At 33.9% G+C, this 26,958-nt stretch overlaps 1 protein-coding gene across 1 annotated transcript; it reads left to right on the top strand.

Annotated features, from left to right (window-relative positions):
- The first annotated feature begins 12,775 nt into the window (after positions 1 to 12,775).
- Positions 12,776 to 13,343, top strand: LOC131030600 (small ribosomal subunit protein eS6-like). Its single transcript, XM_057961470.2, has 3 exons — positions 12,776 to 12,880; positions 12,973 to 13,089; positions 13,193 to 13,343. Exons 1-3 carry the CDS (start codon positions 12,799 to 12,801, stop codon positions 13,315 to 13,317), a joined length of 324 nt encoding a protein of 107 aa, XP_057817453.2. The 5' UTR covers positions 12,776 to 12,798; the 3' UTR covers positions 13,318 to 13,343.
- Positions 13,344 to 26,958: the final 13,615 nt, after the last annotated feature.

Raw genomic sequence — 26,958 nt, 5'->3', positions numbered from 1 at the left:
TTTCAATTGATGTGGCTTCGTGATCTATCATTGAAGGATCTTATGGTTAATTAGTGGTATGAAGGGGTTCCTGCCCATGGGCGGGCTATGTAAACCTTTGGGAAGAGATTACAACATGTGAAATATAGGATAAAGAGGTGGAATAAATAATGTTTTGGGAATCTGCATAGACACAAGATGGCAGCTCAATCCAAGTTGGATGAGGTCACTAGTCAAATTAGGGATCAAGAGATGACTATGGAGCTTAGTATGTCCGAGTCCCTTGCTCTTAAGGACTTAGAAGAGTGGGAGTTGCGTGATGAGATTTTCTGGAAATAAAAGTCTCGTGTGGATTGTCTCCAAGAAGGTGATAGAAACACAACTTTTTTTCATAATTATGTTAAGGATCGAAGGTATGGTAACTCTATTACCTCTCTCACATCGTCAAAAGGGGTTCATCTTTCATCTAAAGAAGAAATTGCTAGGAAGTTTTTAGTTATTTTTCTAATTTGTTTACTAAAGAGGATCTTGAAGCTATGGTGGAAGAGAGGGTCATCTTGAACTGTATTCCCCCTCTTGTCTCTACTGAAATGAATCATTCTCTCTTGCACCCTATTTTGTTGTCTGAACGTGAGGGGGTTGTGTTTCAAATGAAAAAAGGCAAGGCTCTTGGTCATAACGGGTTTCCTATTGAGTTTTTTTAGGAATTTTGGGAGATTATAAATTATGACCATCTAGATGTGGTTAAGGAATCTCATAGGAATAAAAAAATGCTCAAATCTATAAATTCAACCTTCTTGGCTCTCGTTCCTAAGAAGGAGAGGGCTAATAGCTTGGATCAGTACATGCCTATTTCTTTATGTAATGTTGTCTATAAGATAATCACTAAATCTATTGTTGAATGACTCAAACCTCTATTCTGCACTTTGGTTTCTAAGGAGCAAGGTGGTTTCATTGATGGAAGATAGATCCTTTATGCAGTTGTGATAGCAATGGAGGCTATTCATTCAATGGCTTCCTCTAGGGAGAAGGCTATCTTTATTAAACTTGACATGGCCAAAGATTATGATAGGGTGAGTTGGGATTTCTTACAGAAGATCCTTTTTGCTTTTGGTTTTGGAGAAGAGTGGGTGAATTGGGTTCTTAGTTGTGTGAATTATACCTCTTTCTTAGTTCTTATTAATGGGGAACCCTCAGAATTGTTTAGCGCTTCATGGGGGCTTCGACAAGGGGACCCTTTATCTCCCTATTTAATTATTCTTATAAATAAAGGTCTTGGTAGATTTCTCACTTCCCAGGTGAGACATGGTCTTATTCAGGGCTAGAGTTGGAGCAATTCTCTACCTCCCTACTCTCATATTCAATTTGTGGATGACATAGGTTTGATGGGCAAGGCTAGAATGAATGAGGCAGTGAATTTCAGGAGAGATTTGGATATATATTGCAAATCTTCAGGTCATAAAATTAATGAAGATAAATCATCCATATATTTATTTAATACTCCCTGGCTTATTCATGATCAGATTGCTAGGATCCTCAGATTTCAGACGGGGTCCCTTCCTTTGTTGTACCTCGATATTCCTTTAGATTTGGGGGTTCAGTGTGGAGATTTTTGGCAAGGAATTTTGGATAAATTTCGTTGCAAGGTTAAACATTGGACTTACATGTGGTTATCCTCTGCTGGAAGAGTGATTTTTCTGAAGACGTGGTGCAAGTGCTTCCCATTTATAGGTATTTTGTGCAAGTTCCCCCCTCCAGCTTTGTGAGAGAGTTTGATGCTCTTTCTTGTCAATTTCTTTGGTCTGGTAGTTTTGTTTCTTCTAAGTGGAGTTTAGTTAAATGGGTCTCTATTTGTAGACCGAGACATGATGGGGGTCTTGGCCTCAGATCTATTGCTTTGGTTAGAATGGCCTTGGTGGCTAAATTGTATTAGAGGTGGTGTAGCCTGCAAGTATCTCCCTAGTGCTAATGATCATGAGGTGCCTCGTCTTATTTTAGTGGGCAATGGCTCTTGTATTTGGGATACTCTTAAAAAAGGTGCCCAGCTTATTACAAATGGCCTTTTCTAGATTTGTAATAGAGGCTCTGAAGCTCTTTTTTAGGACTCTTGGGATGGTCACCCTCCTATTTTGTCTAGTTATCCACAACTTCTGCCTCTTTGAAACATTTTCACTGATGCTGGATGGGTTAAGGTGGAGAATTTTAAAATGGTTAGGTGCATTGGATAGGTTGAGGTGACTTGCTGAATGGATCCTCTTGAATGGACCTTGGGTGGCTCAGATGAGGATCGTGTGGTGTTGGTTAATATCTTGGAGGGTAGGTTATGTAGTTCCCTCAAGGAGAGATATTTTGGCTTGGGGTCCTAACCCAAAAGGCAAGTTTTTTGTTGTTGAGGGTTATGCTCATCTTGATAGGCAATTGCATGGCCTAACAATTGTTCCCTAGTGGAAGAAGGTTTTGAATAGCTTCTCTTGGCCAAAATGTAATTTTTTCTTATGGCTGGTTGCTTAGAGGAAATGCCTCACGTGGGAGAATCTTCGTAAGAGAGGCTTCTAGGGACCATCTATCTGTTATCTTTGTATTCATAATGAGGAAGACTACTCCCACCTGTTTTTTATTTTTCCTTTCTCTAGGGAGATATGGAACATGTGGTGGGAGGCTTGGCAACATGCTTGTTTTCATGCTACCTCCTTAATTGACTTTTGGGATAGCTCGGGCAGACCCCCAACAAAGACCTCTTTTCTTCAAGTGGCCTGGGCTATTGGGCCGACCCTTATTATTTGGAATTTGTGGCTGGAAAGGAATCAGAGGGTCCTTTGTGATTCACATATAGGAAGTCCTTAGCTATGGCAGAAGATAGTTAATAGCTTCAAGAGACAATCTTGGCTAAGTGTAATTTGTCTGAAAATTTTGATCCGAGTGATTATGCTAATGTAAGGAAATTGCAATTGGAAAACATTAAAATGGATTGTGCTGCTGGAAATAGATCTCGAAATGCGAAGCAACAGATAAGTAGAGATGGAAGGTGGATTCCCCTTCTTGTGGGAATCTTAAAAATTAATACAGATGGCTCTTCCCATGGGAATCCTGGACATGCAGTTATTGGAGGTATAGGTAGAGGTGATGATGGTTGTACAGTTTTTTTCTTCTTTATTTATATTGGGCAACAATCTAACAATCTTATGGAGTCCCTAGCTATTAAGATTATTGTTAAGTGAGACTGTTCTTTAGGATGGAGGAATATTATTTGTGAGTTGGATTCTTATATTGTTGCGGACATGTTGAACAAACAAAATTTGAATGATGTGAGTTGGCAATTAGCTTCTATGGTCAGACATATTTTACAACTGTGTAATACATTGGAATTTGTCTCCTTTTGTCATATTCCAAGGGAGTGTAATAGAGTGGTTAAATGTTTGGCCAAGTGGGCTTCAGAGGATGGTTGGGATTTTAGTGGAAGGGATGGTCTACCTCCTAATTATCTTGAAACTTTAGACAGGTTAATGCTTGAAGACAGGATGATGCAAGAGCACCCAGTGGTGTAGGATCAATTTCCCTTTTATGTTTGTTTCCTTTTCATTGTCATTTTTGAAGCCCTTCGAGGCTGTAGATGAGCTTGGTTTTTGGTATAATTCCAAAGTAACCTAAGGCCTATTATTTGTATTTTAATGATTTTTGAATAAATCTTTACCCCTTTTTCCAAAAAAAAAATCACCATTTCCCTTCAAATTGAAACGCCAAAGTCTCATTTATTGCTATACAAATAACATTAATAAATATCATATTTATTTAATAATCTAACATAAATGTTTTACCAATTTAGAATAATCATTTTCAAAAATCTCTATTCCAATTTCCAAGTCGATAAAAATATATATATATATCTTTTTACAAAAATAAAATTAAAACTAACCATGAAATTATATATATATATATATATATATATATATATATATATATATAATTATTTATATTAAAAATAATAATAATAATAAATAAAACTATTTAAAAACTCCATGGACTGTGGATGTGGCCCCCAGAACTGTAGAGCCCCACTGTCTGTGGTTTCCACAGCCGTGAGACACAAATTGTGGTTTCCATAGGGCCCGTGGTTCTCACAGACTGTGGTCTCCACAACCATGATCCTCACAATCTATAGATTCCATAGAGCCCGTGGGTTGAGTAAAGCTCCCGACAAAAAACCCCCTCCCCAGAATTTTTGGATATATATATATATATATATATATATATATATATATATATATATATATATATATATATATATATATATATATATATATATATATATATATATATATATATATATATATATATATATATATATATATATAATTTGTTTTAAATTGAATACAAACCCCCAAACCAAACAAAATAAGATAAACTCAGAATTTTTTTCTGAGACAAACTAGAGAATACCCTAGAACTATATATATTTAAAAAAAAAATCTTCTAGACAACTAAATTTGGCAAAATTTTGCCAGCATAACCTCTCATAGGGGCAAAATTGAACAAATTACAAACTCCAAAAACATAAAAATTAAAACTAATTTTACCATTTATAAACCCAAAATGATAGATTTTAAAAATGAAATTTCTTGTTTCAATTCAACACCCAGACACACATAGAAATTTAATTTTGAAATAATCATTTCTTTTTCCACAATGAGAAATTGAATTGGCAGCAAGATATTAGAATCTAAAGCCAAATTTTAACTTCCATTTCCTTTCCAAACAAATTTGAAGAGTTTTCTAAAACAGAAAATACAACCATGCACACATAGAGAAATCTTTTAAATGAAGCAAATTCAAACCAAAGAGGGATAAACCAAATTCCAACTTTGAATAGCTATCCTGGATGTTCAATTGAGAAGAGTTGATCCTCTAACTGGGCAAATCTCTCCAACTAGATGAAGACCCAAATTTTACCAAACAAAGCCACCTCTTCTTCCCGTGAAGAGCATGGTAAATATAGAAAAAAATAAACCTAAATTTAGGTTGAAATTTTTCTCAACCAATCAAAATTCATGCCTCAAAAAGTAAATTTTAAAACAAAGTCTATTCTCCCAATTTCTTATTTTCTCAAATAAAATAAAAAACTTGAATTTCATTTAACAAGTCAATGAAAAAGATATTTTCATTCTTTCCAATTTCAATTAAACTTTTCAAAAATAATGCATACACCATTTAATTTCAAAATTTGAAAATAACTTTTTTCCACTTGCCAATTAATAAATTCCACTAATTGATTAATCAATAAATCAAATAAAGGGTCCCATTAAATTTATCTCTTTTATTTACCAAAGAATAATAACATATGTAATCTAATTAAACATTTTAAAATGTAATAATCAATTCCACCAAACACATATTACACAATTACATAAATCAAATAAATACACAACCCACATACCAACATAGGGGACTGACGGGCGACTGACGATGCTCACTTTGAGCTCGACTAGGGTAAAATGTAGGTCTTAGGACTATCTCCTTCACTTTCATCAGATCAATAAGGTACGCTCAGACCTGTGAAGCCAAGTGGAGACCATACCCCATACCTACACGGTACTTGTACCTACAATTCCCTGCATTAACGAACTACATGTGCATATATATTCAATCACAGAAAACACACCAGTGAAGGAGAATCATGACGTTCCCTGTCTCACCGAAGTGAGTGAAGGAAAATCATCCCCTTGCACCCCATACACTTACAAACACGATACATTTATATAACTCATCACACGTATGAAGTAAATGTGTCAGCCCATGTCAATAATCCAATAAAATCACATTTAACCATCAATAAGGAAATACTGCATGAAAACATATACTGGAACTCAAATAAATGCATATCACAACATCGCATAATGTCTATATAAAATATCACAATAATGTGTCCACTGAAAAATTCAACTGAAGTCAAACATGAGTCTAAAAGTCTGATCGAGAAAGTGGTACTACATTGGAGATCTTTCCTTTTTGTATTATTTTTATTTCCCTGTGTATGTGTTGTGTTTGCAGAAATAGCTAAATGTGATTATTTTGGGGATAAATTGGTTGTTGTATAGTTTGGAATAAAGTTATGGAGAAATATTTATTCACATAGATTTTATTGTAAGGTTAAACATTAGGAATGGGAAAAATACTTTATTTTCATTGGTTGGGAGTTTTGTCGTGAGCGCACGACTGTGCATTTTGGTTTGTTTATTCGAGATGGAATTTTGTCCTTCTTCTAGTGAATGATGTTTGGGTTTCGGTTTCTTTGTGAATCTGATTGTTTGGAAGAGATTGGGAATTGTGATTTGGTTTTGTGAGTTTCTTGACTGGCATTGCCATGGGGAAGTATTTCCAGTAATTTCTTCCTTATCTTTCTCTGCCATTGTTTGTTTCCATTTGGCATTTGATTTTCCTGAGCTTGGTGTTGAGTGGAGATTGTGTTTTAGTTTTGGATGGTAATGATTCTATAAGTGTTTTCCATGTCAATGGATTGAAGCTTTTATGATTTTGAATTGCAATCTATCCTTCATGTGTTTATGGTTTAGCAATTTATTTGTAGCCCTTGGTTTTCCTTATCAGGGCAACATTTATCATTTTGGTTTTGGGACTAAATCATTTTTACCTGATTTTTAATTTGGATTCAAAACTTAGCCATTTTTTTGTCTTTTCTCCTCTTTGTATTATATGCGCTAATTAATTTATCATATGCGCTAAACATTTGATCAGATGCGCTAAACATTTGATCAGATGCGCTAGATATTAAATCATATGTGCCAGACTGTTGATCATATGTGCCTTTCTGTTTAGCGTTTTGCTAAAATAGTAATCAAAAGCACTTTAGTAATGGTCAAATGTGCTATTTTGCTAATCAGATGTGCTAATATGTGGATTAAGTGTATTCTGTCAGTTTGGTGATTAGTTTCCATATTTTTCTGAGTTTGATTTGTACTAGAGGCATTCTGGATATTTGAAGATGTTTTCCAGATTCCGTAGTTGTCAGATTGATGATTCTTTTGATGGATTTTATTTCTATATAGTGTTGTGAATAACTTTTATGGTTTTGTGCCCTCTATCATGTTGAGAAGCCGTGATAGAGAGGGCTAGTTTACTGCTCTTGATCAGTAAGTTGATAAGCCTTTCTATTGGTGTATATTTCATTTGTTGAGCATACTTGATTGCCTTATTATGGCTTTGATGGGATAGTTTTATATGAGGCTCGTTTTTGTTCTTTTGGCATTATGATTATTGAATGTCCATGTATGCTTGTGGCTGCATGATGTTGATTAAGGTTCTCATATTTATATGTTGTTGTGAGCCTCTTGTTATTTTTATGTTTGGGAACATGATAGGGGGAGTGGGCTTCCTTGTGATGACCAAGATCACGAGAGATAGGCTTGCATGAGGTTCCTTGTAAGGATGCATGAAGTCTAGATCGTCGGGGCACATTGGAAGTTTACCATGATTGTAAACAAGTGATAACATTAATAATGAATTAATGGGATGGGTGATTAGATTCATTAATTAAGATTATTAATAGTTTAGCCCCATGACTTGATCCTAGGGAGGATGTTTTAGGATAAGCATGGGAAGGCCATTGTGATAGCAATTCAATCTCCCTTGGTCTCTCATGTCCATTAGGCTTGTGCCTTATGTATAGTATTTGTTATAGGATGACATGTGATGACACTACAATCTTACATGTGTCCCCTTGTGATTTATAATTATGCTTTCTTGGATTACATTTATATCTTGTTGACTCATACACCTTTGGGAGTTTCTTTTTGTGATCACTTGTGGTCGTTCCTTGTTTGAGAGTCCTTGTATAGTTTAGTGTCTTTGGTTGTTAGGTGCCAACTTAGGTCTAAAGTGTGTGTTGGGACCTTATGTCATCTCCTATCATGGGGGGTGGTTCCTTTGGTTCCACATGGTCAAGTGGTTGGTGATTTTCAACCATTGGGATATTCTTTTGGATTCTTCATGTGTGGATGTAGATTCTTCTCTTGTAGAAGCTCATGGTTGTTTCTTGTAGCAGATTTATGTATTTGATATCTTGGATTCATGAAATGTACTATCATGTAAAGATGTAGATGTAATAGGAGGAGCCATGCTCATGATGTATTATTCATATTATTGTAAATGTAATTGTATCATAGTTGGTATCTTAGGATTGTGATATAAATTGTGATAATGAGACTATGAGATGTATGGTGATGATCTTGAATAATGAATGTAAGTGACTTTCATGAACTTAGATGTTGTAATGGAATTACACTTGTAATATAATGGATTCAAGTTATTGCTGTATTAGTTTAGATTCCATGGTTATCATCTAGGAGGTAGACTAATATGTGAGAGAACCTTAAGTAAATGGAATATGGATACATGTGTAGTGTGGATAAGATAGATATGTTAAGTGGTTTATGTTCATGCATTATATATTGCATCATCATTATAAAAGAATGAGATCATGTAGATAGATATTGAATAAGGGATAAAGCACATTTTGGATTTGGTTTATAAATGAATTTTAAGAAAAGGGATTAGTCTTGCATGGAAAGAGTACGCATAGCATGCTAGAGTAGAGTGCATCTCATAAAGGTTAGATAATCAAGTAGTTGCATATAATAATGAATGGAATTAAATAAGTTGGATTGTGTATGGTAAGGATTAAGTAATGAATAGTATGGAAATTAAAGGAGTAGAATGTTATTACTTGTGGTAGTAGGTTAAGTAATGACGTTAATATTCCCTAAAGAGATAGTTGTAATGATTGTGATGTTTATTCCACTTGAGTATTTGGTTAATGAACTTATGTGAATGGTTTATGTTCTTTATGCTTAAATAATAATGAATGTTAATTCATTGTATAGATGATATGATGTGTAGCATTAGATGTTTAAAAAAAAAAAAAATTATCTCTTTAGTGTGTTAGATGCTTAATCTCTCTAGGGTATTTAAATCATGGTATTTATATATCTTTTTGGATTAAAAATCTGTCTAAAAAAAATAAAAAATTATTCCCTGTAAATATTTTTTTTGGGTGATTGAATTCATCAAGGTGTTGTGGGTACCCATGGGGGTGGATACCCCACCCGTTGTGGGCACCCACGGTGGTGCAAACCCCACCCACAGTGGGTTAACCACCTCCTGTGGGCTCTCTCATGGTGGTGGGTTCTCTACCACCACTGTGGGGGGGGGGGGGGGGGGGGGGGCGGGGGGCAGGGGAACCAAATAAATAAATTTATTTTATATTTGTTATTGTTTTAGTAATATATATATATTCAGATTTTTTTCTATTTGTAAATGTTAATACCCTTGCATACGTATATTTGCAAAAAAAAATGATAAATATTTTTATGATTATAATATGGAAAAAATGATGATTGGGCTCAATAGATATATCTTGGGTTAAATATAGTTAAGTTTTGATTAAGACAGTAAAAAGGGGTAAATAGTTGCATTTTGGGTAAATATAGTTAGACTTTGAAAAGGATAGAACACAAGATAAACTTGGTTTCTTTTAGTCTAATGGAATTGAGTTTGGAGTATAGTTGTGCTATATAAATATATATGTGTGTGTGTGTGTGTGTGTGTGTGTGTGTGTGTGTGTGTGTGTGTGTGTGTGTGTAGTTTCTTTTCAAAGTGTTAACTAATCATCGTTAATGTTTTTTTTTTGTATTGTGTAATGATGTTGGGAAATTTAGTTGATAAAATGTGTATATTTCTAAATTAGAAGTATTGAGATTAATGGCTATGGAAATATGTAGTGTAGAACAAATATATATGCGATTCATTAAACATTAATATATTTGTAAATTAGTTATATCTTGAGAAAAGAGAATATATTTAGTGTCGCACATATGTTATTCAACACATGATTAGGCTTTGGTTAGGACTAATAATACTTAAACTTTGTGTGAGGCCCTACCCCGACTCATCCTGGCATTTCTGTTATTTTCATATTGAGACTATTATCGATGCTTTATTTTTATGCATTATGGATTTAGAACTTATATGATTCCATGATCTGGATAACATTGACGTATATTGATGCTTCATTTTTATGCATTATGAATATGAAACTTTATATGTTGCTAGAATAGAATTACTTTGAGATGATGTATGTCATTATTGGATTTGCAGGGCTTCATTATGATGATAGAAATAGGATGCTTATAATATGAATGGATCAATTTTGAGGATTATGATAATTGCTTATATGGAATCAATTGGGATATATGAGATATTGATTTATTACTCTCAATTGTATGAGTGTTTGATGTGTATTGGAATTCATGTGTTTAATAATATATTTGTGGTTATTTGGAATTACTAATGTGTTAATTGAGATGCGCAGGAAAATTATCCATGTGACCATGGAAATAATATGGAGAACCAAACCTAGACCTATGTACGTTTGTAATGCCAGGGGTTGTCTATTTGGAGAGACAACACCCCGTTTGTATTGTATTTTATTTGTGAAAGTAAATGATGCATGTGTGTTAAATTGATTTTAAATGTTCTCTAGGCTATTGTAGTTGCTGGTTTAATTTATTACATTCTGTCATTTTAGCTATTGCAGAATATAAAATATAGTTTATTTCATTCTGTCACTTAATTACTGCAAAAAAAAAGGGGGGGGGTATTTATAATTAAATAGTCATCTATTTCCAAAGTTAGCATTTAGAAAAAAAAAGAGAGAGAAATGCATTATTCTAAATCTACTAACTTGCTGTTAAGTGTTATTACAGATTTAATTAACAACTTTAACTAGCAAAGAAAAGGATTTGTTTGGATTTAAAATTTCATATTTAACAGAATAGAAAACCTAAATATTAACATAACAGAAAAGGATAATATTGTTCTTGTTATCATGATGTTGATAATATATTATTCTCTCCATGTTACAAAGAGTTTTTATTTTTTATTTTTATTTTTTATTTTTAATATATATATATGAATAAAAAAAAAAGGGGACTATGTTGCACAGGAAATAAAGAGGCTTTTACTTTTCCTTAGTTCTTTGTTTTCTGTTGTTATATATTATTTGCAGCTTGATATTAAAATGTGTATATATATGTATATAAACTATTAAATATATATATATATATATATAAACAAAAAAAAAACTAAATAACAAAAAAAAAAGAATAAAATAATATCACCAAATGGGGGGGGTCTGTGCTTAAACCCTCGGCTCCCCCAAGGTCGTGGGCTGAAAGCTCCCTGCGGAAGGCTGGGTAGCTCGGGGCTCCCTATGAGTCACGACCCACAGAGGCATAAAGGTGTCGCTGTGGGGCGGGGCTTACAAGGGCGCCCGCGGTGCCGTTGCGGGCCGCGACCCGTAGGGGTGGCCTTGGCCGCCACTGCGGGCCACGTCCCATAGGGACGTCACTATCGGCTGCCCTGCACACCCTCACGCCCCTATAATCTCCCGGCCCCCCTATGAATAGATGCGTGCCGCCTCTAACCTCGTGGCTCGTGAAGAAAACTCCGCCCCTCCTCCATCGAAAAAAAAACCAGGCCACCGCCTCCTCTACCTGCACATTCAAAACACACATGCCCTAACCCAAATTTCGGGTTAGGGCAAAACACAATGTAGTGTGTTTTAAAAAAAAAATGTGTGGGTTAGATTTCAAAAGTTTAGGGTTACATTCTTTTTAAGAAGTAAATGAATAAGTAAATAATAATAAGAGAAAAAGAGGGGGAAAACCCTATCCGAAATTTGTATAGGGTATTTCCCCCCATAGATTTGAGCTAGACTAAAATGATACAACTATACCATTTAGTAATGCTCATTAAATATTTTATAAGAAATATATATATATATATATATATATATATATATATATATATATATATATATATATATATATATATATATATATATATATATGGTATAATTATTACAAATGTGTCCATATAGCTATTTACCTATATATATATATATATATATATATTCAGGTTAAAAAGTCTTGTTGGGGTTAATTGATTTATTAAGAAGTTATAAGTGTTTCTTTTTGGACTTATTAAGGAGTTTATTTAAAAGTTTATTTTAAATCCTTTTTGGATCCATTATTATAAGAAATTAAAAAACAATACTTTTGTTAGTATTTAGCCTTAATGGTATTAATTACGTCGAGAGGTGTTCTTACAGTCGCAGCAGGGGGGGTGAAGGCATCCGTGTATACACTAAAGAAAACGGAAACCTTGGCCATACATTGTAACCGCTATGCATGGACCGTTATATAAAAAGGCAAATGTAAACGTTCAGGTTGCGATTGCCATTCCTCTCCAATGCAAACATTCAGGTTGCGTTTGCCTTCAACAATGTTGTTGAATGAGTTGGTTTACATCTTACTCATTAGGTTTACAGATTGCTATTGTAATATAGGTAGTTGTCTTAATTCTATTTATTATCATGTCTTTTCCAGATAGATCTGACAATGACTTACATATGATATGGGATTTGACAATTTCAGTCTGTCATTTTATTTACATATAATATAGGTCTGGACAATTTCAGAGAGTGCAGAACTAAATGAGTATCATATTAATGATGTTATATTCTGAAGCTTGAACTTAGTCTTGTTCTTTTGGTATTGTGTATCAACAGGCGTGCCTTTTTTGACAAGAGGCTTTCACAAGAGGTCATTGGTGATTCGCTGGGAGATGTATGCACCAGCTATTTGGTTATTGTTATGGGCAACATATCTTTGGCTTCTATTAGTGTTGTTATGATTTCTCATGCCCGTTTCTCAAAATTTTCAGGAGTTCAAGGGTTACATCTTCAAGATAATGGGAGGCTCTAATAAGCAGGGTTTTCCAATGAAACAGGGGGTTCTTACTCCAGGCCGTGTCCGGCTCCTCATGCACCGAGGTGAAGTTCCAGATACAAGTTTCCTGTTAATGTAGAGTACTTCAATTTGTTGATTCATGGTCATACCAATAATGTGATGGTTTTGTTTACAGGCACCCCCTGCTTTCGTGGATATGGAAGGCGTGATGGAGAACACAGGCGTAAATCTGTTCGAGGCTGCATTGTCAGTCCCGACCTTTTTGTTTTGAATTTAGTTATCGTGAAAAAGGGTAAATATTGATTATTTCTGTATTCAATTGTGAAATTGTCAAGTTTTCAAAATCTTTGATTTTTATGGAAGTTTTTGCATTTTCCATTGAAATCTTTCTGCAGGAGAAAATGGTCTGCCTGGTCTTACTGATACAGAGAAACCCAGGATGCGAGGGCCCAAGAGGGCTTCAAAGATTAGAAAACAGTTATATCTTTCCAAGGAGGATGACGTTAGAAAGTATGGTTAATTTTTTGTAACAAATAACAATCTGTACATGGGGCGTCAAAAGTAAAATAGCTGCACTGATTTAAAAAATGGGTATGCTTGAAAAAATCTGTGCACTAATTCCAATTTCCATTTAAAAACTCTAAAATTACATTATTAAAGTTTACAGGCTTTCAATCGAAAAAAATCATAATTAAAAAAATCACAATCAACAATTCATTATCATGGATGTGTTTGTTATTTTAAAAATATATTTATATTTTATTTTCTTCTATTTCTCTTTTGATACCAATAAACATAATTGAATCCTAACTCTAAATCAAATTAAACCTGAACTCTAAAATTTTAATTAAACAATAAATCAAATTGAACTTTAAACCTAATACTAAACTAAAATAAGCCATAACCTTAAATATTATTAAACCTTAATACTATATGGAATTGAACCCTAAGCTTGAACCCTAACTCTAACTATAACACTAAACCAAATTAAACCTTAGCCCTTCAATAAATTGAATTGTATCCATAATATTGATTGAAATTGAATGCTAACCTCTATTTTAATTAAAATTATAACTTTAATTGAAGTCTAATTTTAACTCTTAATAAACCATATTAACATTTATTAAATGTTACCACGAATTATAACCCTAATATGATAGTTTTGGATGCATTGATCATGCATGTTAATTTCTATTATAATGTAATAATTTAAAAGAAATGAATAAGATGCCAATATTTTGGGTCTCATGGTAAATTAAGAAATAAGTTATTTTGTATTCATTTATGTTTGACTCCTAAATGGAAGGTATACTTTTGTTCTAAATTCTCTTACCTAAACATATTTATTTTTAAACATAACCTATTTAATGTATTTTTTTCTAAAACAATCATTTTTTTTGTATGTTGAATTGATATAATAGTTACTAGGGTTATGATTGAATCTCAACACTAACCCTAACCTTTAATAATTGAAATATAATTGAACTATAATACTACATCAAATACTTATCCAACATTAAATCTAATCTCCACACTAACTCTAATTGATCCCTAATCCTAACCCCAAGAATTTTTTTACAATGGTAACCCTAATTATAACCTAACATAAGCCCTAACCTAACCTTAAACCTATCTATATTCCTAAGTGCAAATGGCATTGCACTTACTACAGGTTTTTGTGGTATTGTGGAAGCAAATTTTTCTACTACATGTGAGCTTTTTCGTGAATCAGTTTGTCTATTCTTCAAAATCTCCCATTTTTACACAAGCAAGAATAATAACAAATGTTATAAATATATATTATATAATTGTTATAGAAAAATGTTAATTTTAAATTATTATTTAAAAATATAAGTTTAAATTTCTTATTTAGAAAGATTGAAAGAATTTTTCTTTTTTAAAAATCTAAACACAAAAATATAATGTATGCTTATACAAATAGCACAAAAATAATTTTTAATTTTTAATTTTTTAATTTAAAAAGATAAAAAATATAATGTTTCTAATTTAAAAAATCAAAATTTTAGATTTTGAAATGATTTGCATGCAAAAAGACAAAATACAATAGAAATATTGTTGATATATCTAGAAAAATATAGAAAGTTTCCATTTAAATCTAGATTTTAGTTTTAAATTTATATCAAAATTGATTGATGATTCATTTTTTATTTTAGAATTTGTAGTGATTTGCATGCAAAAAGGAAAATACAATAGAAATGTTGTTAATATATCTACAAATTTTTTAGAAAGATTTAATTTTTAAATTTATTGTAAAACTAATTGTTGATTCATTTAAAAAAATTAAAAAAACACAATTGAGTTTAATTTTAGAAATTGAATTGATTTGCATGCAAAAAGAAAAATAGAATAGAAATGTTGCTTATATATCTAGATTAATTTCTTTAAAAAAAAAATCACAAATAAAAAGACATTAGGATCCTTATAATTTATTGAAGTTATTACTGTGAATAATATATATTAGTTACATATTAAATATAGAATACAAGTTTAGATAAAGCAAGTTATTTCTTATAAAATAGATGTTTCTAATTTTTATTTGCAAAAAGATCAAGAGTGTAGTGAAGATAAGAAAGATACAAAACTTAATAAGTTTTTTTTAATAAAAATAGAAAACTTAGTAAGTTAGAAGAAAATTATGTTAATTATTTGTAGTGAAAGAATGGATTTTTCATAGAGACATGGCATTAAGAGATGCACAATTTTAATAATTTTTAGAAACATTATATGTAATGAAGTATAGATTTTAATATAAAAGAATACAATGTTCAATCTTCCTGATATCTTCTAAAATATTTTTTAAAATTTTTATTTCATTTGTGATAAACTTTAGAAAGTATATAGGTACTTCATCATATGAAATAATTTATTCTAAAAAAGAGAAAAAATTAGACATGAAAATTCATGGGCATTTGTAGGGATATGAATTATATGTTTACATACAAATAATTAATTAAATTATTTCTTTTTTTGAACTTACAAATGTATTTTTCTCATAATATACAACAAATTTGAGTTAGAAGAATAATGACAGATACATATTTAAATATATGTAAGAGGACAAAACACTTAGTGCACATGTCCTAACCATGGTAGCTTATGTTACCTAATTAAATAAAAGAATAAAAACAATATTTTAGCTAGACATAAAATAAATTATGTCATTCTTTATCTTTATTTGTTGATCAGTGTCTAATTTTATTCACAAAGATAACTTCCAAGTTAACATGGGTGATGGAAAATTTGCTAATATAATTTAGATTTGACATCAGTATTATCATGTTTATGTCTCTCTTATTATATTTAATAAATTGGTAAATAAGTTTATTTTAATTAATTAGTATATTCAAGGTAGAGTAATAAAAGTTGTCAATGTAGTGTTTTTTCTATATAATTAATGTAAGTATAGATCTAATATTTATCTTTTTATTTAATTAGATTTTTATATATGAATATTTTTAATGGATTTTAGATAGAGAATAAAAATAACATAGATATATTATTGAAAGGAATCATGGAGTTTAATTAAATAAATAAAATATGGAAAACTAGCTTAAGCATAGAAGAACATCTATATCAATATAACAAATAAAACTCTCAAATTTGAAAAATTAATGAATTGATCAATATTAACCTTTTTTTTTAATTTAAAAACTATAAGATAAAACTACAACCACCAGGCTGAATCATAACACTAATCCTAATGCCTAAATCAAGTTAACACTACCCTTAACAATAAACTAAATCAAACTTGAATCCTAATTTATCAATGGCCTTAAACCTAATTGAATTGTGATCTTATTTGAACCCTAATCCTACCCTATTGGTAACCATGATCAATAATTGTAATTTTATTATAATGCTAACATAGGCACAACCTTAATCAAATAGTAACTGCATGCTCATCCTAACTCTGACCCTAACCAAATAGTAAAACAAATTGAATCCTAAAATTAAACCAAATTGAACCCTATCCCTAAAAATAATTTAACACTAAACCAAAATGCCTAACCATAATAGTAAACAAATTATATCCTAAACCTAGCAATAAACCAAGTTGAACCCTAAGCCCCTTTAACATAATTGAAAAATTCACTTATTTAAACCATAATTCTATTAGTAACATAACTTGAACCCTAATATAAACCAAATGGAATCATAACCCAAAATTGAACCTAATTGAACATTAAACCAAATTGAACCTTAAGTCCTAACCTAACCATGATGTAAATCCTAACAATAATCATGACCCTTACCCTAAACCTATCCCTAACCATAATACTAATTGTAGCCCTTAATCCTAACCCTAACTATGATAACAACCCTATCTCTAGCCATAATTATAACCATAACCCTAAACCCTAAGCCTAACCATAATCTTAACCTTAATCATTTTGTAAATCCTAACCCTTATAGTTAACCATATCCCTAACCCTATCTATAACTATGATGTAAGCTTTATCCTTATCCATAATCCTATTTATAACTGTAAACAATAATCCTAACCATAATCCTAACCCTCTAACTCCAACCCTAACCCCAACCATGATGTAGATCCTAACCTTAACCCTTAAACCTATCTCTAATCCTATCCCTAACCCTATCCATAGGATGAATCATGATGTAAACTCTAACCATAATCCTAACCCTAAAACTTATCGTAGCCCTAACCATGATGTAAAACCTATTTGTAATCCTAATCCTAACTCTAAACTCTAATCCAAACTATAACCCTGACCCTAACCATAGTCCTAAGCCCCAACACTAACCATAATCCTTACCCTAATTGTAACCTTGATGTAAATACTGACCCTATCTATATTAACTACTGCCACTGCTTCGAATAATTTTTTTTATCAAATAATAGTATGATGTTAGTGTTACTTCAATGGTAATGGAGCTAACTTCATCAATGAGAATAAAAAAATAGTTATAATTTATATCATTTTTAGTTAGCTTACCTTTTATAATCCTTCCACTTTCACCAAAGCTATTAGAAAAATGTCCTCCACATACTCCACTCCTCAGCAACAAATAAATCATATAGCATATATATTAAATGCTCCAAACTAAATTCAAATTTATATTAATACCATAAACCTAATTAAACCTTAACTTTAACCTTCAAATGAAGCTTTATTATATAATCCTAACCCTCACACCGTGCTTTATCCTTAAACTCTAACTCTATTTGAATACTAATGCTAAATCTAACTGTAATTAAACCCTAAATAAATTGTAATACTAACCCTAACCCTAATCCTAATCAAGATGTAAATTCTAACCCTAGCAATGACCTTAATTATAACCTTAAACCTAACCATAACCCAAACCCTAAAACTAACCCTAATTTGAATAATAATGTAAACACTAACTATCATCCAAAACCTAATTTTAAACCCTATCCCAAACCATAACCCTAACCCTTACCATGATTGAAATCTTAAACCTAAGCATAATCCTAGGCCCCGACCCTATCCATAATCGTAACAATAACCCTAATCATGATGCAAATCCTAATCATAACGTTGACCCTAAACCTAACATTAACCATGATGTAAACACTAACATTAATCCTAACACTAACCATGATATAAACCATAACCCTAGCTATAATACTAATGTTAACCCTAACACTAACCTAAATGATGATCTAAACCATAACCTTTACCATAGTCCTAGCCACAACTCTAAACCATTACCTTAATCATAACCCTAACCCTAACTGTAACCTAACCTAATCATAACCCTAAACCCTAACTCTAAAATTAGGGAATGGCTCTATAGCCCTTAGGTGCACCAATCATCTATTACAATGTATTAATAATATATAAAAGGTATTAATATCTTGGTGCAACATAAGGGTTGGATAGTCTATCTATAGTACTATGATTCCCTCTAATCTAGACCCTAACCCTAACCCTAACCTGATAATGACCCAAAACCTAACTTTATATCTAATTATTAATCATAATCTTTAACCTAACTTTATATCTAATTATTAAGTATATATAACCTTATAATCCTAACTATATAACCCTAACCCTAATTATAATGATAATCCTAAACCCTAACCCTAATTATAACCCTAACCCTAATCTTAACCTTAACCCTAATTACAATCACTAAGATTAACCCATATCGTAACCCTTACCCCAACCCTAACCCTAATCCTAAGTACAATACTAACTCTCATTATAACTATAACCCTAACCCTCATTATAATTATATCTCTAATGCAAAACCTAATCCTAAGCATAAACCTGACTATGATATTAGCCCTAACCCTAACCCTAATCTTCAACTAAAGCCCACATAATTGTTATTCTATCATGATCATAATCTTATGTATAACCATAGTCCCACCCCTAACTATAATCGTAACCCTAACTCTAACCAAGTTTTAAACCCTGACCCTGATATTATACACTTAATAACTATAAAACAATATTATAGTTTCAAAATAAGAATATAATAGTATTATACTTATCGTATAGCACTATATTAATATAATATTACTAATAAAACTATAAAAATAATATTTAACTAATAATAATTTAAAATAATAATATAATACATTTAAAATATTTCAAATTTATATTATGAATATTATTTTCAATAAATTATAAAATAATATCATAATAATCAAAACAATATAAATTAATAATAATAATATATTATAATATTATTCCACCAACAAATAAATAATAATAATAATAATAATTGCAATAATAATATTACATATTATTGCAAAAAACATTAATAATATAATATTATATAGTTCTGTTTTGAATTTTTTATGGTTTCCCATGTTGCGCCGCGACTACTACTAGCTTACATATATTTGATTTTAATCAAATATATATATAATACGCCGAGAGATATCTTCTAGAGGCGCCTATTTTTATCATGTACCTCAAACTCTAATAGGCGCCTCGAGAAGATATCTCTCGGCGTATTTTATATATATATATTTGATTAAAATCAAATATATGTAAGCTAGTTATTTATATTGGCCAAACATTAATTGTATTTTATAGGGTAAATTTCATTATGGACTTCATTAATCCCTTTAGTCAAATTTTAGACAAATTACGCATATTGTTATAATAAACAATAGGTTTATTTAATCTAAGAGCTAGGGCTATTTAATTAAGATCCTAGGCAATTAAAAGACTATTTGAGATTTATGATATCTCTTGCAAATTTATTTAGAGATTCTTGTTTAAACGAAATTATCATTTATTATTTGGCGAGATTATAATAATTCTTTTGGAGAATTAATATTCCGCATTTAATTTAAATCACCTCACTTGCTTGATCTAGTTTTTAGATTATTCTTAGTTGGAAAGAAATCAAACGTAGTTAAAACATTGTTATTGCTTTATTTAGCAAATTTTAGTTTTATTAGGTTAAGTTTTAAAAAAAAAAATTATTCCGTTTCTGCCCAAAAGTTTGGGCATGACATTTTGGTATCAGAGCAAGGTTTCCAACACTGGGAACCTTTCTCCATTACGTTTCGCTTTAATTATTTAATTAATTAAATTATATTTATTTTTAATTAGTTAAATTTTTTTTCCAAAATTATTTATTTATTTCATTTTATTTTATTTCTCATAAGGATGCCTCCAACTACGCGACAAGCTCGTAAACGTGGTAGAGGCCCTAGGCGTGAATGCATGGCATGCGAAGAGATCAATAGGGAGGAATCAGTTGCGGAAGTGAACCCAGAGGCTCCTCCTGAACGGGCGGTGACCCGAACCGAGACATCTTGGTAGCTCTACAAAATTTGATTGGCATAGTCCAAGATAGGCTTCTGGCAGTAGATCATCATGTTGAGAATCGGAACTCAGGGAGCCATAGAATAGTAGAATGAGAACGAAGTAGGAGTCCACCTCCTAATCTTGTAGAGAGTCAGGCTGGGCATGAGCCTCAGTCCATTCACCTACCAGCACCACCTCCAGTAGTAGCACCAGTGTATTATGAGAGGGCACATCGGGATCTAGGGGATCTAATAAGAGAGGTTATGCGCCTACAGCCACCATCTTTTGGGGGATCTACCGATGGGGTAGAAGTAGAGGCATGGATTTTGAGCCTGGATAGGTGCTTTGCATTGCGCTCCTACAAGAGCAATCTAAAGGCACATGTAGCAGTCCACCTATTGAGAGGAATGACCTCCACATGGTGGAGACAGGAGGAATATAAGTGTGGCTTAGTGGCAGATACTCTCACATGGGAGATTTTCATAGAGAGATTTAGGGAGAGGTACTTATCAGAACACTATAGACAGCGTAGGGTGGATGAGTTCCATGACCTCTAGCAAAAGGGTCTTTCAGTGACCCAGTATGAGAGAAAGTTTTTTGAGCTCTTACCGTACGTGGACTACCTAAAAGATGAGAAGCTTCTCGTCAACCGATTTATCAGAGGGCTAAATGCCGGCATAGCAGGACCGATGAGGATGGCCGCTCTAGGGAGCCTTCGGGTTGCCATGGAGAAGGCTTTGATAGCAGAGGAGATTCAAGTCAGACCTCAGGACTCGAGGGATCGGTCCCAGAACTGTAACCCTACACCCCAGACCTATGGGTTTCAGAAACCCCATTGGAAGGGTAACAACAGACACACATCGGGGTTCTAGAAACCCCCTCCTCCGTAGCAGACACAGTAGAACCAGAGGCAGAGGCCTTCCCAGAGTCAATAGGGTGTAAAGCCCAAGCAATGGCAGTCACAGGGTCAGCGGTGAGATCAGCGATCTCAGGCTCCTTACACACCTCCGGTGAGGATTCAGCAGTCCTCCAGGGGTGGGTATAGTGGTTCTAGCAGAACAGGGGGACAGTCTTTCTCCAGACCATAGGGCATGCAGTTTCAGGCATATGGTGCTTGCTTCACATGTGGAGCCATGGGACACATGGTGAGAGACTATCCTCAGGGTTAGATGGCAGGCAGTCAGAGGATGGCAGCATCAGAGTCGATAGTTGGGGATATGGGCAAGTCCCATAGGGTCTTCGCAGCGGTTGACAACCTCCAGGCAGAGCATCAGGCCACGGTTATTGAGGTTGCAGGTGTTGAAATGTGGCGACTGATCAGCAAAGTACTGTACACTCAGCACGTAAGAAAGCGGGGGTTCGGGGGCGGCAGCCCCCGAGAAATTTTTTTTTTTTTGCCGTTTTTTGTTGATGAAAACCGACATTGTAATAAAACCCTAAAAAGGCCGACTTTGTTTGTTGCCCTAAAAACGCATGTTATAAGTGGCTGGGATGCTTAAGGCATTGTAAGGTTGATGTACTATTTTTGCTGGATAATAAGAAAGATTGGACGGCTGTGTATGGTGGACGTAACCCATTCTGGGTGAACCACGTTAAATCTCTGTGTTATCTGTGTCCTGTTTTACTTCTTTATCTTTTGTATTTAAATCTGCATATAATTGTTAGTTCATATTTGCTTCGGATCTGCTTGAAACCCTAACAATTGGTATCAGAGCCAAGTTTTCTGTAAATTGGCAGGACTTTCAGATTTGAGTGGGAGCAATGGAGGATTCCAAATTCAAGGTCGAAAAGTTTAACGGCCAGAATTATCAGTTATGGAAAATGCAGATGGAGGATTACCTGTATCAAAAGGATTTGTGGCGGCCATTGGAAGGAAAGGCAAAGAAACCGACCACAATATCAGATGAAGAGTGGGACATTTTAGATAGAAAGGCACTGGGATCCATTCGATTGTGCCTTGCAGCTTCTGTAGCATTCAATATAACAGAAGCAAAAACGACTGTAGATTTGATGGCAACATTGGCTAAGCTGTATGAGAAACCCTCGGCTTCGAATAAGGTATTTCTTATGAAGCGTTTGTTTAATTTGAAAATGAGTGAGGGAGGATCTGTAGCGGAGCACTTAAATGAATTTAATACAATTACCAGTCAATTGTCTTCGGTAAAAATTACCTTTGCAGAAGAGGTTAGGGCTCTCTTGATTTTATGTTCTTTGCCAGAAAGCTGGAATAGCTTGGTTATGGCTGTAAGTAACTCTATCTCTGGTAAAAATACTTTGGTATTTGATGATATTGTTGGTGTTATCCTAAGCGAGGAAATGCGAAGGAAAAGCACAGGTGAGACTCCAACATCATCGGGTAGTGTTTTGAATGTGGAGAACAGAGGAAGATCAAAGGAAAGAGGAAAAGGCCCTGGAAATGAGAAGTCACGAGGGAAGTCAAAGAAAGGACGCTCTCAATCTAGAGGAAAGAAAGATTGCTGGTACTGCGGAAAGCCTGGTCATCTAAAGAAAGACTGTTGGTCTCGGAAAAACAAAGAAGGAGACAAAAATGAAAATGACAGTAAGGAAGCTAATATTGCAAGTAATACTTTACAAGATGCTTTAATCTTATGTTTGGATAATGTTAATGATTCCTGGGTAATAGATTCTGGGGCTTCATTTCATGCTACACCCCATAGAAAATATTTTCTAGATTATGTTCAAGGTGATTTTGGACAGGTATATTTGGGTGATGATGAGCCCTGTCAAATTGTTGGAAAAGGAAAGATAAAGATCAAGTTGCAGAATGGTAATGACTGGTTTCTGCAGGAGGTAAGACATGTTCCTAATTTAAGAAGAAATTTAATTTCTGCAGGGCAACTAGGTAGTGAAGGTTGCATAGTTACCTTCTCAGACAGTATGTGGAAGGTCACTAAAGGATCGTTAGTAGTAGCTAAAGGTGCGAAGGTAGGCACATTATATCTGTGTACTGGTAACACTTACTCTACCTTAGCTGCTACAGATAAAGTTACTGCAGGGACAACAACAATAAATGTTGCAAGAACAGATTCGATAATGTGGCACCATAGGCTTGGGCACATGAGTGAGAAAGGGATGAAAATCCTTCACTCCAAAAATCTATTGCCAGGACTAAAGAAGATTGATTTAGAGTTCTGTGAAAACTGTGTTTATGGTAAACAGAAAAGAGTCAGATTTCTCAAGGTTGGAAAAGAGAAGAAGAGTGAGAAGTTAGAGCTTGTACATTCAGATGTATGGGGACCAGCTCAGGTATCATCTCTTGGTGGCTCTTGTTATTATGTTATTTTTATTGATGACTCAACTAGAAAAACATGGGTATATTTCCTAAAACAAAAATCAGATGTTTTTGAAACTTTTAAGAAATGGAAAGCTTTGGTTGAGAATGAGATAGGAAAAAAGTTGAAGTGTCTCAGATCGGATAATGGAGGTGAGTATTGCAGCAAAACATTTGAAGATTACTGTTCCTTAAATGGGATTCGAAAGCAGAAGACAGTTCCAGGAACTCCACAGGAAAATGGTGTGTCAGAGAGAATGAATAGGACCATCATGGAACGTGCGAGGAGCATGAGATTGCATGCTGGATTGCCCTTACATTTTTGGGCAGATGCTGTACATACTGCTGTCTATTTGATAAATAGAGGACCTTCAACCCCTTTGGATGGTGGTATTCCAGAGGAGGCATGGACTGGTAAAAAGGTAAATTATTCTTTTCTAAAAACTTTTGGTTGCGAAGCTTTTGTCCATGTTGATAAAGAAAATAGAACCAAGCTTGATGCTAAATCTCAGAAATGTACCTTCATTGGATATGGGATAGATGAATATGGCTATCGGTTATGGGATTTTGAAAACAAGAAAATAATTAGAAGTAGAGATGTTATATTCAATGAGAAGGTTATGTATAAAGAACAGATGCAGGAAAAGAAGCATGAACAGGACAAACAAGAATATGTGGTGTTGGATGAGATTCCTGAAAATGAAATGCCACAGGTACCTGATGCTCAGCAACAACAGATTGTCCCACAAACTCCTGCAAGTGTTAGACGTTCTACGAGGACAAGTAGACCCCCTGAAAGATTTTCTCCTTCTTTGTATTCTATTTTATTAACAGATTCTGGTGAACCAGAAGAATATGAAGAAGCAATGCAGGTGGATGCCAAACAACAGTGGCAACTAGGCATGAAAGAGGAGATGGACTCCTTGATGAAAAATAAGACTTGGGACTTAGTCCCTTTACCTGCAGAAAAAAGAGCCTTGCCTAACAAATGGGTTTATCGGCTGAAGGAGGAGGAAGGAGGTCAGAAAAGATATAAGGCCAGACTTGTGGTAAAAGGTTTTGCACAGAAAAAGGGTATAGATTATGATGAAATATTTTCTCCAGTTGTAAAAATGACTTCAATTAGAACTGTACTTAGTCTTGTGGCTGCAGATGATTTACATCTTGAACAATTAGATGTCAAAACAGCTTTTCTCCATGGAGATTTGGAGGAGGAAATTTACATGTTGCAACCACAGGGATATGAGGTCAAAGGTAAGGAGAACTTGGTGTGCAGGTTGAAGAAAAGTCTGTATGGCCTAAAGCAAGCACCCCGACAATGGTATTTAAAATTTGATAGTTTCATGGCTGAACACGGTTATCATAGATGTCATTCTGATCATTGTGTATATTTTAAGAGATTTGATAATGGCAGTTATATTATCTTGTTGCTTTATGTTGATGACATGCTTGTTGCTGGGTCTAACATGCAACATATAAATGATCTTAAACAAAAATTAGCCAGGTCATTTGCTATGAAGGATTTGGGTGCAGCTAAGCAAATTCTCGGTATGAGGATTACACGGGACAGGAAAAATAGAACCTTGAATTTGTCCCAAAGTGAGTATATAAAGAAGGTGTTGAAAAGATTTAACATGCAGGATGCAAAAGCAGTTAGTACACCTTTGGCTAGTCATTTCAAATTGACCAAGGAGATGTGTCCAAAGGCACAGGAAGAGGTTAATAAAATGTCTAACATCCCGTATTCATCAGCTGTTGGTAGTCTGATGTATGCAATGGTATGCACAAGGCCAGATATTGCACATGCAGTGGGAGTTGTGAGCAGGTTTATGAGTAATCCGGGTATGGAACATTGGAATGCTGTGAAATGGATTCTTCGATATTTGAAAGGAACTACTACGAAGGCATTATGTTTCAAAGGATCTAATGCTGCTCTAAGTGGATTTGTTGACTCTGATCTGGCAGGTGATATTGATTCACGGAGGAGTACTACAGGGTATGTTTTTACTATAGGGGGAACTGCAGTCAGTTGGATTTCTAGGCTGCAAAAGGTTGTTGCACTTTCAACCACTGAAGCTGAGTATGTTGCTGCTATAGAAGCCAGCAAAGAGATGATTTGGTTGCAATGTTTTCTGAAGGAATTGGGTCAGACACAAGAGGATAGCCCATTGTATACTGATAGCCAGAGTGCCATTCATCTTGCGAAGAACTCTGCTTTTCATTCAAGGACAAAGCACATTCAGCTCAGGTACCACTTCATCCGGACTATTTTGGAGGAGGGTCAGTTACGGCTTGAGAAGATTCACACAAGTGAGAATCCTGCCGATATGTTCACAAAGGCAGTTCCACAGGAGAAGCTGATTTCTTCATCAGTTTCTGTTGGTCTTCTTGATTAATAATTGTGGAATTTATACCAGTCAAGTCCTAGTGTTTTATCCAGCGGATGTTGCATGTACAGTGGTGTCGTGTAGTATCAGTCTCCAAGTGGGAGATTGTTTGGTGTGGAACCTGATCAGTCTCCAAGTGGGAGATTGTTTGGTGTGGAGCCTGATCAGTCTCCAAGTGGGAGATTGTTGAAATGTGGCGACTGATCAGCAAAGTACTGTACACTCAGCACGTATCAGCCATTTTTTGTTGATGAAAACCGACATTGTAATAAAACCCTAAAAAGGCCGACTTTGTTTGTTGCCCTAAAAACGTATGTTATAAGTGGCTGGGATGCTTAAGGCATTGTAAGGTTGATGTACTATTTTTGCTGGATAATAAGAAAGATTGGACGGCTGTGTATGGTGGACGTAACCCATTCTGGGTGAACCACGTTAAATCTCTGTGTTATCTGTGTCCTGTTTTACTTCTTTATCTTTTGTATTTAAATCTGCATATAATTGTTAGTTCATATTTGCTTCGGATCTGCTTGAAACCCTAACAGCATGTATGATCAGAGGTAGCAGTGTATCTATATTATTTGATTCAGGAGCTACTAACTCTTTTATATCTCCATTGGTTGTGGAGCATTGCGGGCTAGTGGCAATTAGACAAGAGGTTAGTTGGGAAGTGGAGTTAGCTTCAGGGACTAGAGTGTCAGTGG

The sequence above is a fragment of the Cryptomeria japonica genome, chromosome 2 (assembly GCF_030272615.1).
Source record: "Cryptomeria japonica chromosome 2, Sugi_1.0, whole genome shotgun sequence".
In the NCBI taxonomy this organism is placed as follows: Eukaryota; Viridiplantae; Streptophyta; class Pinopsida; order Cupressales; family Cupressaceae; genus Cryptomeria; species Cryptomeria japonica.
Note: the sequence above shows the minus strand (reverse complement) of the source record. Positions and strands in the feature narration are given on the sequence as shown.

Excerpts from the sequence above, each read along its gene's own strand:
- LOC131030600 (XM_057961470.2), top strand. The coding sequence starts at position 12,799 with ATGGGAGGCTCTAATAAGCAGGGTTTTCCAATGAAACAGGGGGTTCTT. Across the intron at positions 12,881-12,972 it reads CCGGCTCCTCATGCACCGAG|GCACCCCCTGCTTTCGTGGA; the intron begins GTGAAGTTCCAG and ends TTTTGTTTACAG. Across the intron at positions 13,090-13,192 it reads TTTAGTTATCGTGAAAAAGG|GAGAAAATGGTCTGCCTGGT; the intron begins GTAAATATTGAT and ends ATCTTTCTGCAG.